The 16,177-nt window shown below is 39.7% G+C and overlaps 1 protein-coding gene across 2 annotated transcripts in view; it reads right to left on the bottom strand.

Annotated features, from left to right (window-relative positions):
- Positions 1 to 16,177, bottom strand: part of LOC139544420 (myosin heavy chain, embryonic smooth muscle isoform-like) — a 94,967-nt gene that overhangs the window by 7,525 nt on the left and 71,265 nt on the right. For both annotated transcript variants that reach the window (XM_071351489.1, XM_071351488.1), the window contains 2 exons: positions 15,662 to 15,814; positions 14,594 to 14,761 (listed from right to left, as the gene is read on the bottom strand). In XM_071351489.1, the coding sequence (XP_071207590.1) occupies positions 14,594 to 14,761; positions 15,662 to 15,814 (321 nt within the window). The remainder of the gene's footprint in view (positions 1 to 14,593; positions 14,762 to 15,661; positions 15,815 to 16,177) is intronic.

The following is a 16,177-nucleotide window of genomic DNA, read 5'->3' as shown; positions in this document are numbered from 1 at the left end:
ACAGTTATCTATTAGTTTACCTGACAACACATACAGTTATCTCTGAGTTTACCTGACAACACATACAGTTATCTATTAGTTTACCTGACAACACATACAGTTATCTCTGAGTTTACCTGACAACACATACAGTTATCTATTAGTTTACCTGACAACACATACAGTTATCTACCAGCTTACCTGACAACACATACAGTTATCTATCAGCTTACCTGACAACACATACAGTTATCTATTAGTTTACCTGACAACACATACAGTTATCTCTGAGTTTACCTGACAACACATACAGTTATCTATTAGTTTACCTGACAACACATACAGTTATCTACCAGCTTACCTGACAACACATACAGTTATCTATCAGCTTACCTGACAACACATACAGTTATCTCTGAGTTTACCTGACAACACATACAGTTATCTATTAGTTTACCTGACAACACATACAGTTATCTATTAGTTTACCTGACAACACATACAGTTATCTATTAGTTTACCTGACAACACATACAGTTATCTCTGAGTTTACCTGACAACACATACAGTTATCTATTAGTTTACCTGACAACACATACAGTTATCTACCAGCTTACCTGACAACACATACAGTTATCTATCAGCTTACCTGACAGCACATACAGTTATCTACCAGCTTACCTGACAACACATATAGTTATCTATCAGCTTACCTGACAACACATACAGTTATCACCCAGCTTACCTGACAACACATACAGTTATCTACCAGCTACCTGACAACACATACAGTTATCTACCAGCTTACCTGACAACACATACAGTTATCTACCAGCTTACCTGACAACACATACAGTTATCTATCAGCTTACCTGACAACACATACAGTTATCTATTAGTTTACCTGACAACACATACAGTTATCTACCAGCTACCTGACAACACATACAGTTATCTACCAGCTTACCTGACAACACATACAGTTATCTACCAGCTACCTGACAACACATACAGTTATCTACCAGCTTACCTGAAAACACATACAGTTATCTACTAGCTTACCTGACAACACATACAGTTATCTATCAGCTTACCTGACACCTGACAACACATACAGTTATCTACCAGCTTACCTGACAACACATACAGTTATCTACCAGCTACCTGACAGCACATACAGTTATCTACCAGCTTACCTGACAACACATACAGTTATCTACCAGCTACCTGACAACACATACAGTTATCTACCAGCTTACCTGACAACACATACAGTTATCTACCAGCTACCTGACAACACATACAGTTATCTACCAGCTACCTGACAACACATACAGTTATCTACCAGCTTACCTGACAACACATACAGTTATCTACTAGCTTACCTGACAACACATACAGTTATCTATCAGCTTACCTGACACCTGACAACACATACAGTTATCTACCAGCTTACCTGACAACACATACAGTTATCTATCAGTTTACCTGACAACACATACAGTTACCTACCAGCTTACCTGACAACACATACAGTTATCTATCAGCTTACCTGACAACACATACAGTTATCTACCAGCTTACCTGACAACACATACAGTTATCTACCAGCTTACCTGACAACACATACAGTTATCTACTAGCTTACCTGACACCTGACAACACATACAGTTATCTATCAGCTTACCTGACAACACATACAGTTATCTACCAGCTCCCTGACAACACATACAGTTATCTACAAGCTTACCTGACAACACATACAGTTATCTACCAGCTTACCTGACAACACATACAGTTATCTACCAGCTTACCTGACAACACATACAGTTATCTACCAGCTTATCTGACAACACATACAGTTATCTACCAGCTTACCTGACAACACATACAGTTATCTATTAGTTTACCTGACAACACATACAGTTATCTACCAGCTTACCTGACAACACATACAGTTATCTATTAGTTTACCTGACAACACATACAGTTATCTACCAGCTTACCTGACAACACATACAGTTATCTACCAGCTTACCTGACACCTGACAACACATACAGTTATCTACCAGCTTACCTGACAACACATACAGTTATCTACCAGCTTACCTGACAACACATACAGTTATCTATTAGTTTACCTGACAACACATACAGTTATCTATTAGTTTACCTGACAACACATACAGTTATCTACCAGCTTACCTGACAACACATACAGTTATCTACCAGCTTATCTGACAACACATACAGTTATCTACCAGCTTACCTGACAACACATACAGTTATCTATTAGTTTACCTGACAACACATACAGTTATCTACCAGCTTACCTGACAACACATACAGTTATCTATTAGTTTACCTGACAACACATACAGTTATCTACCAGCTTACCTGACAACACATACAGTTATCTACCAGCTTACCTGACACCTGACAACACATACAGTTATCTACCAGCTTACCTGACAACACATACAGTTATCTACCAGCTTACCTGACAACACATACAGTTATCTATTAGTTTACCTGACAACACATACAGTTATCTATTAGTTTACCTGACAACACATACAGTTATCTACCAGCTACCTGACAACACATACAGTTATCTACCAGTTTACCTGACAACACATACAGTTATCTATCAGTTTACCTGACAACACATACAGTTATCTACCAGCTTACCTGACAACACATACAGTTATCTACCAGTTTACCTGACAACACATACAGTTATCTATCAGCTTACCTGACAACACATACAGTTATCTACCAGTTTACCTGACAACACATACAGTTATCTACCAGCTTACCTGACAACACATACAGTTATCTACTAGCTTACCTGACACCTGACAACACATACAGTTATCTATCAGCTTACCTGACAACACATACAGTTATCTACCAGCTACCTGACAACACATACAGTTATCTACAAGCTTACCTGACAACACATACAGTTATCTACCAGCTTACCTGACAACACATACAGTTATCTACCAGCTTACCTGACAACACATACAGTTATCTACCAGCTTATCTGACAACACATACAGTTATCTACCAGCTTACCTGACAACACATACAGTTATCTATTAGTTTACCTGACAACACATACAGTTATCTACCAGCTTACCTGACAACACATACAGTTATCTATTAGTTTACCTGACAACACATACAGTTATCTACCAGCCTACCTGACAACACATACAGTTATCTACCAGCTTACCTGACACCTGACAACACATACAGTTATCTACCAGCTTACCTGACAACACATACAGTTATCTACCAGCTTACCTGACAACACATACAGTTATCTATTAGTTTACCTGACAACACATACAGTTATCTATTAGTTTACCTGACAACACATACAGTTATCTACCAGCTTACCTGACAACACATACAGTTATCTACCAGCTTATCTGACAACACATACAGTTATCTACCAGCTTACCTGACAACACATACAGTTATCTATTAGTTTACCTGACAACACATACAGTTATCTACCAGCTTACCTGACAACACATACAGTTATCTATTAGTTTACCTGACAACACATACAGTTATCTACCAGCTTACCTGACAACACATACAGTTATCTACCAGCTTACCTGACACCTGACAACACATACAGTTATCTACCAGCTTACCTGACAACACATACAGTTATCTACCAGCTTACCTGACAACACATACAGTTATCTATTAGTTTACCTGACAACACATACAGTTATCTATTAGTTTACCTGACAACACATACAGTTATCTACCAGCTACCTGACAACACATACAGTTATCTACCAGTTTACCTGACAACACATACAGTTATCTATCAGTTTACCTGACAACACATACAGTTATCTACCAGCTTACCTGACAACACATACAGTTATCTACCAGTTTACCTGACAACACATACAGTTATCTATCAGCTTACCTGACAACACATACAGTTATCTACCAGTTTACCTGACAACACATACAGTTATCTATCAGTTTACCTGACAACACATACAGTTATCTACCAGCTTACCTGACAACACATACAGTTATCTACCAGTTTACCTGACAACACATACAGTTATCTATCAGCTTACCTGACAACACATACAGTTATCTACCAGTTTACCTGACAACACATACAGTTATCTATCAGTTTACCTGACAACACATACAGTTATCTACCAGCTTACCTGACAACACATACAGTTATCTATCAGCTTACCTGACAACACATACAGTTATCTACCAGCTACCTGACAACACATACAGTTATCTACCAGCTTACCTGACACCTGACAACACATACAGTTATCTATCAGCTTACCTGACAACACATACAGTTATCTATCAGTTTACCTGACAACACATACAGTTATCTACCAGCTACCTGACAACACATACAGTTATCTACCAGCTTACCTGACACCTGACAACACATACAGTTATCTATCAGCTTACCTGACAACACATACAGTTATCTATCAGCTTACCTGACAACACATACAGTTATCTATCAGTTTACCTGACAACACATACAGTTATCTACCAGCTTACCTGACAACACATACAGTTATCTATCAGCTTACCTGACAACACATACAGTTATCTACCAGTTTACCTGACAACACATACAGTTATCTACCAGCTACCTGACAACACATACAGTTATCTACCAGCTACCTGACAACACATACAGTTATCTACCAGCTACCTGACAACACATACAGTTATCTACCAGCTTACCTGACAACACATACAGTTATCTACCAGCTTACCTGACAACACATACAGTTATCTATCGGCTTACCTGACAACACATACAGTTATCTATTAGTTTACCTGACAACACATACAGTTATCTACCAGCTACCTGACAACACATACAGTTATCTACCAGCTTACCTGACAACACATACAGTTATCTACCAGCTACCTGACAACACATACAGTTATCTACCAGCTTACCTGACAACACATACAGTTATCTACCAGCTTACCTGAAAACACATACAGTTATCTACTAGCTTACCTGACAACACATACAGTTATCTATCAGCTTACCTGACACCTGACAACACATACAGTTATCTACCAGCTTACCTGACAACACATACAGTTATCTACCAGCTACCTGACAGCACATACAGTTATCTACCAGCTTACCTGACAACACATACAGTTATCTACCAGCTACCTGACAACACATACAGTTATCTACCAGCTTACCTGACAACACATACAGTTATCTACCAGCTACCTGACAACACATACAGTTATCTACCAGCTACCTGACAACACATACAGTTATCTACCAGCTTACCTGACAACACATACAGTTATCTACTAGCTTACCTGACAACACATACAGTTATCTATCAGCTTACCTGACACCTGACAACACATACAGTTATCTACCAGCTTACCTGACAACACATACAGTTATCTATCAGTTTACCTGACAACACATACAGTTACCTACCAGCTTACCTGACAACACATACAGTTATCTATCAGCTTACCTGACAACACATACAGTTATCTACCAGCTTACCTGACAACACATACAGTTATCTACCAGCTTACCTGACAACACATACAGTTATCTACTAGCTTACCTGACACCTGACAACACATACAGTTATCTATCAGCTTACCTGACAACACATACAGTTATCTACCAGCTACCTGACAACACATACAGTTATCTACAAGCTTACCTGACAACACATACAGTTATCTACCAGCTTACCTGACAACACATACAGTTATCTACCAGCTTACCTGACAACACATACAGTTATCTACCAGCTTATCTGACAACACATACAGTTATCTACCAGCTTACCTGACAACACATACAGTTATCTATTAGTTTACCTGACAACACATACAGTTATCTACCAGCTTACCTGACAACACATACAGTTATCTATTAGTTTACCTGACAACACATACAGTTATCTACCAGCTTACCTGACAACACATACAGTTATCTACCAGCTTACCTGACACCTGACAACACATACAGTTATCTACCAGCTTACCTGACAACACATACAGTTATCTACCAGCTTACCTGACAACACATACAGTTATCTATTAGTTTACCTGACAACACATACAGTTATCTATTAGTTTACCTGACAACACATACAGTTATCTACCAGCTACCTGACAACACATACAGTTATCTACCAGTTTACCTGACAACACATACAGTTATCTATCAGTTTACCTGACAACACATACAGTTATCTACCAGCTTACCTGACAACACATACAGTTATCTACCAGTTTACCTGACAACAGATACAGTTATCTATCAGCTTACCTGACAACACATACAGTTATCTACCAGTTTACCTGACAACACATACAGTTATCTATCAGTTTACCTGACAACACATACAGTTATCTACCAGCTTACCTGACAACACATACAGTTATCTACAAGTTTACCTGACAACACATACAGTTATCTATCAGCTTACCTGACAACACATACAGTTATCTACCAGTTTACCTGACAACACATACAGTTATCTATCAGTTTACCTGACAACACATACAGTTATCTACCAGCTTACCTGACAACACATACAGTTATCTATCAGCTTACCTGACAACACATACAGTTATCTACCAGCTACCTGACAACACATACAGTTATCTACCAGCTTACCTGACACCTGACAACACATACAGTTATCTATCAGCTTACCTGACAACACATACAGTTATCTATCAGTTTACCTGACAACACATACAGTTATCTACCAGCTACCTGACAACACATACAGTTATCTACCAGCTTACCTGACACCTGACAACACATACAGTTATCTATCAGCTTACCTGACAACACATACAGTTATCTATCAGCTTACCTGACAACACATACAGTTATCTATCAGTTTACCTGACAACACATACAGTTATCTACCAGCTTACCTGACAACACATACAGTTATCTATCAGCTTACCTGACAACACATACAGTTATCTACCAGTTTACCTGACAACACATACAGTTATCTACCAGTTTACCTGACAACACATACAATTATCTATCAGTTTACCTGACAACACATACAGTTATCTACCAGCTTACCTGACAACACATACAGTTATCTACCAGTTTACCTGACAACACATACAGTTATCTACCAGCTTACCTGACAACACATACAGTTATCTACCAGTTTACCTGACAACACATACAGTTATCTATCAGTTTACCTGACAACACATACAGTTATCTATTAGTTTACCTGACAACACATACAGTTATCTACCAGCTTACCTGACAACACATACAGGTATCTATCATATTACCTGACAACACATACAGTTATCTACCAGCTTACCTGACACCTGACAACACATACAGTTATCTACCAGCTTACCTGACACCTGACAACACATACAGTTATCTATTAGTTTACCTGACAACACATACAGTTATCTACCAGCTTACCTGACAACACATACAGTTATCTACCAGCTTACCTGACAACACATACAGTTATCTACCAGTTTACCTGACAACACATACAGTTATCTACCAGCTTACCTGACAACACATACAGTTATCTACCAGCTACCTGACAACACATACAGTTATTTACCAGTTTACCTGACAACACATACAGTTATCTACCAGTGTACCTGACAACACATACAGTTATCTATCAGTTTACCTGACAACACATACAGTTATCTACCAGCTTATCTGACAACACATACAGTTATCTACCAGCTTACCTGACAACACATACAGTTATCTACCAGCTTACCTGACAACACATACAGTTATCTATTAGTTTACCTGACAACACATACAGTTATCTACCAGCTACCTGACACCTGACAACACATACAGTTATCTACCAGCTTACCTGACAACACATACAGTTATCTACCAGTTTACCTGACAACACATACAGTTATCTACCAGCTTACCTGACAACACATACAGTTATCTACCAGTTTACCTGACAACACATACAGTTATCTATCAGTTTACCTGACAACACATACAGTTATCTATTAGTTTACCTGACAACACATACAGTTATCTACCAGCTTACCTGACAACACATACAGTTATCTATCAGCTTACCTGACAACACATACAGTTATCTACCAGCTTACCTGACACCTGACAACACATACAGTTATCTACCAGCTTACCTGACAACACATACAGTTATCTACCAGTTTACCTGACAACACATACAGTTATCTATCAGCTTACCTGACAACACATACAGTTATCTACCAGTTTACCTGACAACACATACAGTTATCTATCAGTTTACCTGACAACACATACAGTTATCTACCAGCTTACCTGACAACACATACAGTTATCTATCAGCTTACCTGACAACACATACAGTTATCTACCAGCTACCTGACAACACATACAGTTATCTACCAGCTTACCTGACACCTGACAACACATACAGTTATCTATCAGCTTACCTGACAACACATACAGTTATCTACCAGCTACCTGACAACACATACAGTTATCTACCAGCTTACCTGACACCTGACAACACATACAGTTATCTATCAGCTTACCTGACAACACATACAGTTATCTATCAGCTTACCTGACAACACATACAGTTATCTATCAGTTTACCTGACAACACATACAGTTATCTACCAGCTTACCTGACAACACATACAGTTATCTATCAGCTTACCTGACAACACATACAGTTATCTACCAGTTTACCTGACAACACATACAGTTATCTACCAGTTTACCTGACAACACATACAATTATCTATCAGTTTACCTGACAACACATACAGTTATCTACCAGCTTACCTGACAACACATACAGTTATCTACCAGTTTACCTGACAACACATACAGTTATCTACCAGCTTACCTGACAACACATACAGTTATCTACCAGTTTACCTGACAACACATACAGTTATCTATCAGTTTACCTGACAACACATACAGTTATCTATTAGTTTACCTGACAACACATACAGTTATCTACCAGCTTACCTGACAACACATACAGTTATCTATCATATTACCTGACAACACATACAGTTATCTACCAGCTTACCTGACACCTGACAACACATACAGTTATCTACCAGCTTACCTGACACCTGACAACACATACAGTTATCTATTAGTTTACCTGACAACACATACAGTTATCTACCAGCTTACCTGACAACACATACAGTTATCTACCAGCTTACCTGACAACACATACAGTTATCTACCAGTTTACCTGACAACACATACAGTTATCTACCAGCTTACCTGACAACACATACAGTTATCTACCAGCTACCTGACAACACATACAGTTATTTACCAGTTTACCTGACAACACATACAGTTATCTACCAGTGTACCTGACAACACATACAGTTATCTATCAGTTTACCTGACAACACATACAGTTATCTACCAGCTTATCTGACAACACATACAGTTATCTACCAGCTTACCTGACAACACATACAGTTATCTACCAGCTTACCTGACAACACATACAGTTATCTATTAGTTTACCTGACAACACATACAGTTATCTACCAGCTACCTGACACCTGACAACACATACAGTTATCTACCAGCTTACCTGACAACACATACAGTTATCTACCAGTTTACCTGACAACACATACAGTTATCTATCAGTTTACCTGACAACACATACAGTTATCTATTAGTTTACCTGACAACACATACAGTTATCTACCAGCTTACCTGACACCTGACAACACATACAGTTATCTATCAGCTTACCTGACAACACATACAGTTATCTATCAGTTTACCTGACAACACATACAGTTATCTACCAGCTACCTGACAACACATACAGTTATCTACCAGCTTACCTGACACCTGACAACACATACAGTTATCTATCAGCTTACCTGACAACACATACAGTTATCTATCAGCTTACCTGACAACACATACAGTTATCTATCAGTTTACCTGACAACACATACAGTTATCTACCAGCTTACCTGACAACACATACAGTTATCTATCAGCTTACCTGACAACACATACAGTTATCTACCAGTTTACCTGACAACACATACAGTTATCTACCAGTTTACCTGACAACACATACAATTATCTATCAGTTTACCTGACAACACATACAGTTATCTACCAGCTTACCTGACAACACATACAGTTATCTACCAGTTTACCTGACAACACATACAGTTATCTACCAGCTTACCTGACAACACATACAGTTATCTACCAGTTTACCTGACAACACATACAGTTATCTATCAGTTTACCTGACAACACATACAGTTATCTATTAGTTTACCTGACAACACATACAGTTATCTACCAGCTTACCTGACAACACATACAGGTATCTATCATATTACCTGACAACACATACAGTTATCTACCAGCTTACCTGACACCTGACAACACATACAGTTATCTACCAGCTTACCTGACACCTGACAACACATACAGTTATCTATTAGTTTACCTGACAACACATACAGTTATCTACCAGCTTACCTGACAACACATACAGTTATCTACCAGCTTACCTGACAACACATACAGTTATCTACCAGTTTACCTGACAACACATACAGTTATCTACCAGCTTACCTGACAACACATACAGTTATCTACCAGCTACCTGACAACACATACAGTTATTTACCAGTTTACCTGACAACACATACAGTTATCTACCAGTGTACCTGACAACACATACAGTTATCTATCAGTTTACCTGACAACACATACAGTTATCTACCAGCTTATCTGACAACACGTACAGTTATCTACCAGCTTACCTGACAACACATACAGTTATCTACCAGCTTACCTGACAACACATACAGTTATCTATTAGTTTACCTGACAACACATACAGTTATCTACCAGCTACCTGACACCTGACAACACATACAGTTATCTACCAGCTTACCTGACAACACATACAGTTATCTACCAGTTTACCTGACAACACATACAGTTATCTACCAGCTTACCTGACAACACATACAGTTATCTACCAGTTTACCTGACAACACATACAGTTATCTATCAGTTTACCTGACAACACATACAGTTATCTATTAGTTTACCTGACAACACATACAGTTATCTACCAGCTTACCTGACAACACATACAGTTATCTATCAGCTTACCTGACAACACATACAGTTATCTACCAGCTTACCTGACACCTGACAACACATACAGTTATCTACCAGCTTACCTGACAACACATACAGTTATCTACCAGTTTACCTGACAACACATACAGTTATCTATCAGCTTACCTGACAACACATACAGTTATCTACCAGTTTACCTGACAACACATACAGTTATCTATCAGTTTACCTGACAACACATACAGTTATCTACCAGCTTACCTGACAACACATACAGTTATCTATCAGCTTACCTGACAACACATACAGTTATCTACCAGCTACCTGACAACACATACAGTTATCTACCAGCTTACCTGACACCTGACAACACATACAGTTATCTATCAGCTTACCTGACAACACATACAGTTATCTACCAGCTACCTGACAACACATACAGTTATCTACCAGCTTACCTGACACCTGACAACACATACAGTTATCTATCAGCTTACCTGACAACACATACAGTTATCTATCAGCTTACCTGACAACACATACAGTTATCTATCAGTTTACCTGACAACACATACAGTTATCTACCAGCTTACCTGACAACACATACAGTTATCTATCAGCTTACCTGACAACACATACAGTTATCTACCAGTTTACCTGACAACACATACAGTTATCTACCAGTTTACCTGACAACACATACAATTATCTATCAGTTTACCTGACAACACATACAGTTATCTACCAGCTTACCTGACAACACATACAGTTATCTACCAGTTTACCTGACAACACATACAGTTATCTACCAGCTTACCTGACAACACATACAGTTATCTACCAGTTTACCTGACAACACATACAGTTATCTATCAGTTTACCTGACAACACATACAGTTATCTATTAGTTTACCTGACAACACATACAGTTATCTACCAGCTTACCTGACAACACATACAGTTATCTATCATATTACCTGACAACACATACAGTTATCTACCAGCTTACCTGACACCTGACAACACATACAGTTATCTACCAGCTTACCTGACACCTGACAACACATACAGTTATCTATTAGTTTACCTGACAACACATACAGTTATCTACCAGCTTACCTGACAACACATACAGTTATCTACCAGCTTACCTGACAACACATACAGTTATCTACCAGTTTACCTGACAACACATACAGTTATCTACCAGCTTACCTGACAACACATACAGTTATCTACCAGCTACCTGACAACACATACAGTTATTTACCAGTTTACCTGACAACACATACAGTTATCTACCAGTGTACCTGACAACACATACAGTTATCTATCAGTTTACCTGACAACACATACAGTTATCTACCAGCTTATCTGACAACACATACAGTTATCTACCAGCTTACCTGACAACACATACAGTTATCTACCAGCTTACCTGACAACACATACAGTTATCTATTAGTTTACCTGACAACACATACAGTTATCTACCAGCTACCTGACACCTGACAACACATACAGTTATCTACCAGCTTACCTGACAACACATACAGTTATCTACCAGTTTACCTGACAACACATACAGTTATCTATCAGTTTACCTGACAACACATACAGTTATCTATTAGTTTACCTGACAACACATACAGTTATCTACCAGCTTACCTGACAACACATACAGTTATCTATCAGCTTACCTGACAACACATACAGTTATCTACCAGCTTACCTGACACCTGACAACACATACAGTTATCTACCAGCTTACCTGACAACACATACAGTTATCTATTAGTTTACCTGACAACACATACAGTTATCTACCAGCTTACCTGACAACACATACAGTTATCTACCAGCTTACCTGACAACACATACAGTTATCTACCAGCTTACCTGACAACACATACAGTTATTTATTAGTTTACCTGACAACACATACAGTTATCTACCAGCTACCAGCTACCTGACACCTGACAACACATACAGTTATCTATCAGCTTACCTGACAACACATACAGTTATCTATCAGTTTACCTGACAACACATACAGTTATCTACCAGCTTACCTGACAACACATACAGTTATCTACCAGCTACCTGACAACACATACAGTTATTTACCAGTTTACCTGACAACACATACAGTTATCTACCAGTTTACCTGACAACACATACAGTTATCTATCAGTTTACCTGACAACACATACAGTTATCTACCAGCTTATCTGACAACACATACAGTTATCTACCAGCTTACCTGACAACACATACAGTTATCTACCAGCTTACCTGACAACACATACAGTTATCTATTAGTTTACCTGACAACACATACAGTTATCTACCAGCTACCTGACACCTGACAACACATACAGTTATCTACCAGCTTACCTGACAACACATACAGTTATCTACCAGCTCACCTGACAACACATACAGTTATCTATCAGCTACCTGATAGTCAAGTAGGTGACATGATTGCTGTAAACGCATGGATGTCGGCTGAAGTCGTTGTTAATTGGCGTTTGTCTACAGTAAAGCCTACGCTAACGCTGCCAGGCCTTGTCAGACCTATATCCTTATCTACCTGTCCCTGGAGGCTGATGACAGTCTGCTGGGCTCTCTGGATCCAGCTCCTCCACCCTAACCTTAAGGTTAGGGGGTTAGGGTTAGAGGGTTAGGGGGTTAGGGTTAGAGGGTTAGGGTTAGGGTTAGAGGGTTAGGGTTAGAGGGTTAGGGTTAGAGGGTTAGGGTTAGGGTTAGAGGGTTAGGGTTAGGGGGTTAGGGGTTTAGGGGTTTAGAGGGTTGGGGTTAGAGGGTTAGAGTTAGAGGGTTAGGGGTTTAGATGGTTAAGGTTAGAAGGTTAGGGGGCTAACCCCCTAACCCTAACCTTAACCCCCTAACCTTAACCATCTAAACCCCTAACCCTCTAACCCCAACCCTCTAAACCCCTAAACCCTAACCCCCTGACCCTCTAACCCTAACCCTGACCCCCTAACCCTCTAACCCCAACCCTGACCCTCTAACCCTAACCCCCTGACCCTCTAACCCTAACCCTCTAACCCCAACCCTCTAAACCCCTAAACCCCTGACCCTCTAACCCCCTGACCCTCTAACTCTCTAACCCTAACCCTCTAACCCTGACCCTCTAACCCTCTAACCCTAACCCTCTAACCTTCTAACCCTGACCCTCTAACCCTCTAACCCTCTAACTCTCTAACCCTAACCCTCTAACCTTCTAACCCTGACCCTCTAACCCTCTAACCCTAACCCTCTAACCTTCTGACCCTAACCATCTAACACTCTAACCCCAACCCTCTAAACCCCTAAACCCTAACCCCCTAACCATCTAACACGCTAACCCTATCCCTAACCCTAGCTATAAGGCCTTTATAACCCTGGTCAGTATTTTACCTGTCCCTGTAGGCGGCTGACGGTCTGTTGGGCTATCTGCAGCTCCTGACTCCTCTCCAGTAAACTCTCCTCCATCTCCTCTACCCTCAGCAGGGCGTCGTCTCGTAGCTTCTGTTGCAGACCGAGCTCTGCTGTCGCACGGGAGGCTTTCTGTACAGCCTCTTCTAGCTGTGGAGGGAGAGAATGTCACATAAACTGTACCCATCCTGTACCCATCCTGTACCCATCCTGTACCCATATTGTACCCATCCTGTACCCATATTGTACCCATACTGTAAAACGTTCATATTTTCCTGAAATCCTGGTTGCTCCTGATTCTGAATCCTCCCCCCCTAGTGTCAGTACAGTGGATAGAACTATTTGAAACTTAGGTAGCTACAATGTGGTCAATTCCAATTCAATATAAATAAAAGTGTAGAATTTACATTGAATTCAATTCGAATTTCAACAATTTTCAAGTAATGGAATTGGAATTGTAAAATACATTCTTTGGAATTTAATTAAAATGTAATATGTGTTTATTTCAAATGCAGTTAAAGGAACGAATAAAATAAAATAAAAACATTGACTGCAAGATTTGTTTTTAAAATCATTTCAACTTGTATTTCTATATTGCCTGAAAGCCGTAGTGAATTGAATTAAAATTGGAATTTGTGGAATTGTTGGCGATAATATTGAATTAGGTAAATTCCAAGAATTGTATTCCCAACATTGGATTTGAAAGGAATTGAATTATCCCTGAATTTAAATACTGACCTGGAATTTGAATTTGAAATGGAATTGAATAAGAATTTAATTAATGGTATGAACCCCAACCCTTGTAGCTACATTATAGGTGTGTAACGTGAACAGTACTGTACCTCAGTCTCCAGTCTGAAGACTGACCTCTCTCTCACACACACACACACACACACACACACACACACACACACACACACACACACACACACACACACACACACACACACACACACACACACACACACACACACACACACACACACACACACACACACACACACACACACACACACACACACACGTATAAGTATAATAATGCAACTGTACCTCAGTCTCCAGTCTGAAGACAGTGTCGCTGAGCTCTGATCTCCTCTTGTCCCGTGTCTCCTTGTCCACCTCTAGATCCTCCAGCTGTCTCTCAGACAGCCACAGCTTCTCGGACAGACCCTGAGCATGGAGCGTCTGCTTCTCTAGCGCCTCCTATAGGGGACATGGTGTAGGACAGACACAGAGGCTGGGGATGAAATGGGACCCTATTCGTTACATAGTGCACTCATTTTGAGCAGGGTCATGGTAGGGAATAGGGTGCCATTTCTGGATGCACACAGGGGCTCACGCAAGCAGAGCAAAAACATAGGCCCAGCTAACTGACTGACTGAGGTCTGTGGTGAAATAGGCCCAGCTAACTGACTGACTGATGTCTGTGGTGGAAGAGGCCCAGCTAACTGACTGACAGGTCTGTGATAGAATAGGCCCAGCTAACTGACTGACAGGTCTGTGATAGAATAGGCCCAGCTAACTGACTGACAGGTCTGTGATAGAATAGGCCCAGCTAACTGACTG

Source organism: Salvelinus alpinus, chromosome 18 (assembly GCF_045679555.1).
Source record: "Salvelinus alpinus chromosome 18, SLU_Salpinus.1, whole genome shotgun sequence".
NCBI classification, from domain to species: domain Eukaryota; kingdom Metazoa; phylum Chordata; class Actinopteri; order Salmoniformes; family Salmonidae; genus Salvelinus; species Salvelinus alpinus.
Note: the sequence above shows the minus strand (reverse complement) of the source record. Positions and strands in the feature narration are given on the sequence as shown.